At 34.1% G+C, this 3,100-nt stretch overlaps 1 protein-coding gene across 1 annotated transcript in view; it reads left to right on the top strand.

The window, feature by feature from the left end:
* Window positions 1–303: 303 nt before the first annotated feature.
* The window catches only part of LOC117103455 (hyalin-like), a gene marked incomplete at its 3' end in the record, with an annotated part of 8,598 nt that continues 5,801 nt past the window's right edge, over window positions 304–3,100 (top strand). Inside the window, exons 1-5 of the mRNA XM_033244014.1 lie at window positions 304–478; window positions 902–1,147; window positions 1,718–1,963; window positions 2,401–2,643; window positions 2,855–3,093. Of these exons, the coding sequence (XP_033099905.1) occupies window positions 304–478; window positions 902–1,147; window positions 1,718–1,963; window positions 2,401–2,643; window positions 2,855–3,093 (1,149 nt within the window). The remainder of the gene's footprint in view (window positions 479–901; window positions 1,148–1,717; window positions 1,964–2,400; window positions 2,644–2,854; window positions 3,094–3,100) is intronic.

The following is a 3,100-nucleotide window of genomic DNA, read 5'->3' as shown; positions in this document are numbered from 1 at the left end:
AGCGACTCCACCACTGGTACCTTGCAACCTGGACATTTTGAGACCTGAAATGCCTTGGTTACAAAATGTCCAGATTGCGAAGCACCTGCAGTATAGTGTTATGAAACATCCTGGTTACAAAATGCCTGTCACCCATCTACATGATAAAATAAAAAAATTAGCAAAAGGTACTTAACAGAAATTTAAAAACTAAACTTAATATCAAAATCAAAAACTAATGAACAGGAATACACTACCACAAAGAATGAAAAAAAAATTGTGTTTACCTGGTAGCAATAAACACTGTCTCTTATACACATCTAGATGTGTATAAGAGACAGGGCAGATATTGCACAAGACAACTCACAAGAGTATCCTACCGTCAATTGCACCTACATCTCAGGACATACCTTCAGATTTGGAAACTATTCTGTAGATTGTACTGCTACAGATGCTGCAGGGAATTACGCTGTTCACACATTTCATGTGGCAATAATAGGCGAGTTTTTGTTTGTTAAGATTTCCATGGCATACTAGTATAAAAGTATTCTCATACAGACATAACCCTCTTTCCTTTCTGCACACCAAAAACGTAAGTCAACTGGCCAGTTTACCAGTTGATAATTCATTTTTCCCATATATATGGTGTGTTCTTTTTTGTACATCGAACGCTTCAATAGGCATTCTATGATTCTATCTAGGATTTTATCTTCACCATCGTCATCTTCATCATCACTATCATCATCACCATTATCATCATCATCATCATCATCATCATCATCATCATCATCATCATCATCATCATCATCATCATCATTACAACCACCACCACCACCATCATTATCATCAGTGTAAAAGGTTTTTTTTAATTTTTTATACCATACAACATTCAGCTAAATATTTCAACCTTTTTTTAAACTAGACGAAGAAATTCCCTCATTTCTCAGTCAACCTGAAGACATTCTAGTTGAAACGGATCCCTGGCAACCGTATGCACATATAGATTGGGCTCTCCCAAGCGTGTTCGATAACTCCATGGAAGAAGTGTTCATCAATTCTACTCATCATCCTAACACGACATTTCCTATCGGAGTAACCACAGTTACCTATTGGGCATTCGACTTATTCAAGAACGTCAATACATTTTCATTCAATATAACTGTAATAGGTAAACTTATTAAAATTTCTGTTATTTGTCATTCGATTTTTTTGATTAATTATGCATGGTTAACTAAAAGTGAGTAGACTGCAAGAATTATTCGTTCATAATTTTGTTGATCCAATTAATTAATGTAATTAATGTACTACGTAATTTTAAAAGACATTTTATTTCTGGAATTCAGAATTTACAAGACAATATAATAATGATTTTAAGCAATTTTATTTCTGGAATTCAGAATTTACAAGACAATATAATAATGATTTTAATTCATATAATAATTTGGCAAATTTCTTATATAAAAATGTCAATATTTAATACCGGTCTCTCTCCAATTAAAGACCCCTCTAATTAAAGACCACCTCTAATTAAAGACCAAATGAACAAATGTCTTTCAACTTTGTTATTCCACCTAGAGACCAAAACTGCTAAAGACCACAGAATCCCCGGTCCCAAAAGTGGTCTTTAATTGGAGGGAGACATGTATATATACACATAATTAATATCAAAGTCTATGTCAAATAAGTTTATTTTGCATCAACATATTCATTGAATTATATTAACTTCGTTTTTTTACAGATATGGAATATCCGGTATTCTACAACTTAACTCAAAATATAAGTGTTCTGACTGAGGAGCGTGTACATTATGCGCATGTCAGCTGGGATATTGTTGATGTATGGGACAATTCTGGTGAACCGCTAAATATTACGTCAGACTATCATCCCGGCGATATATTCTATGTCGGCGAAACATGGGTGACATATACAGCTATTGACAAATCAGGAAATATCGATATGTATTCTTTTAGTATTCTTGTCATAGGTGAATATACCAACTAATTATTTTGAACAATAAACAATTATTTAATATCTAGCTATCTTATATGAACTCAATTGATTCCTTTAGCCTATAAACAAGCCGCTACCGACTTCTGCTATTTAAACGTATTCCGTTTCACATTCTAATCTGACACTTAGTATATTTATAGTTGATATTTATATATTTATTCATTTATTAGATGAAACTATTAATAATTTAATCCACTCTCTGCTATAAAGCGCATAGAGGTATTTTACATTATGCGCTATATAAGTTGACAATTATTACAGTTTAAGATGGGCTTCGTCGCGAGATCAAGCCCACTGGGCTTCCATCCCTGGTTTTACGGCATCGTTATTATTCTAACGTTTGTATAACTGTCGTTATGTACCATGTGATAGAGAAGTTACAAGTCCTAAATTATATTTGATTCATTTCAGACAAAGAACTCCCAGAGGTTATATACTGCCCTCCCGATATAACCATTGAGACATGGTACCGGTCTCCTTATGTTAACGTAACATGGACGTCACCAAATATCACAGACAATGTTGGTGTTTTAGAAATCGTATCGAACTACCATTCAGGATATGTGTTCCACCTCGGAGTAACAACAGTTGTCTACAATGCAACAGACACAGCTTTTAACTTTAACCATTGCCATTTTAATATAACTGTTATAGGTAAAAATGTACCGGTAATTTTTGCTTATTGATATAGACATAAATATTGATCATTTTGTTAAAATGTCACTTTCCTAACAACTTTTAAACTTTGTGACGATCACACCTATGAATCTAGGACTCTGGCATCAGTATTTTTTCACAATAATTCATTATCATTATCAGTCAACATTAATGAACTGCGTTCATTATTTTCTTAACCATGACACAGATGTTGAGAAGCCCTACTTTGAAAATTGTTCCTTGGACATTGCGGTACCAAACATTCCCGGATCAGCATATTCTAATGTAACTTGGACAATACCGACAGCCTACGATAACTCTCAAATCCCTCCTCATGTTACCTCGGACGCTGATTCCGGTGATGTCTTTCCACTGTACGATACTATTGTAACATATACAGCAGTCGATGAAAGTAACAATGTCGAGTTGTGCCGTTTCAAAGTCACTGTAAAAG

This window comes from Anneissia japonica, unplaced genomic scaffold (genome assembly GCF_011630105.1).
Source record: "Anneissia japonica isolate Jap-2015-1 unplaced genomic scaffold, ASM1163010v1 scaffold287622_len18786_cov157, whole genome shotgun sequence".
NCBI lineage: Eukaryota > Metazoa > Echinodermata > Crinoidea > Comatulida > Comatulidae > Anneissia > Anneissia japonica.
Note: the sequence above shows the minus strand (reverse complement) of the source record. Positions and strands in the feature narration are given on the sequence as shown.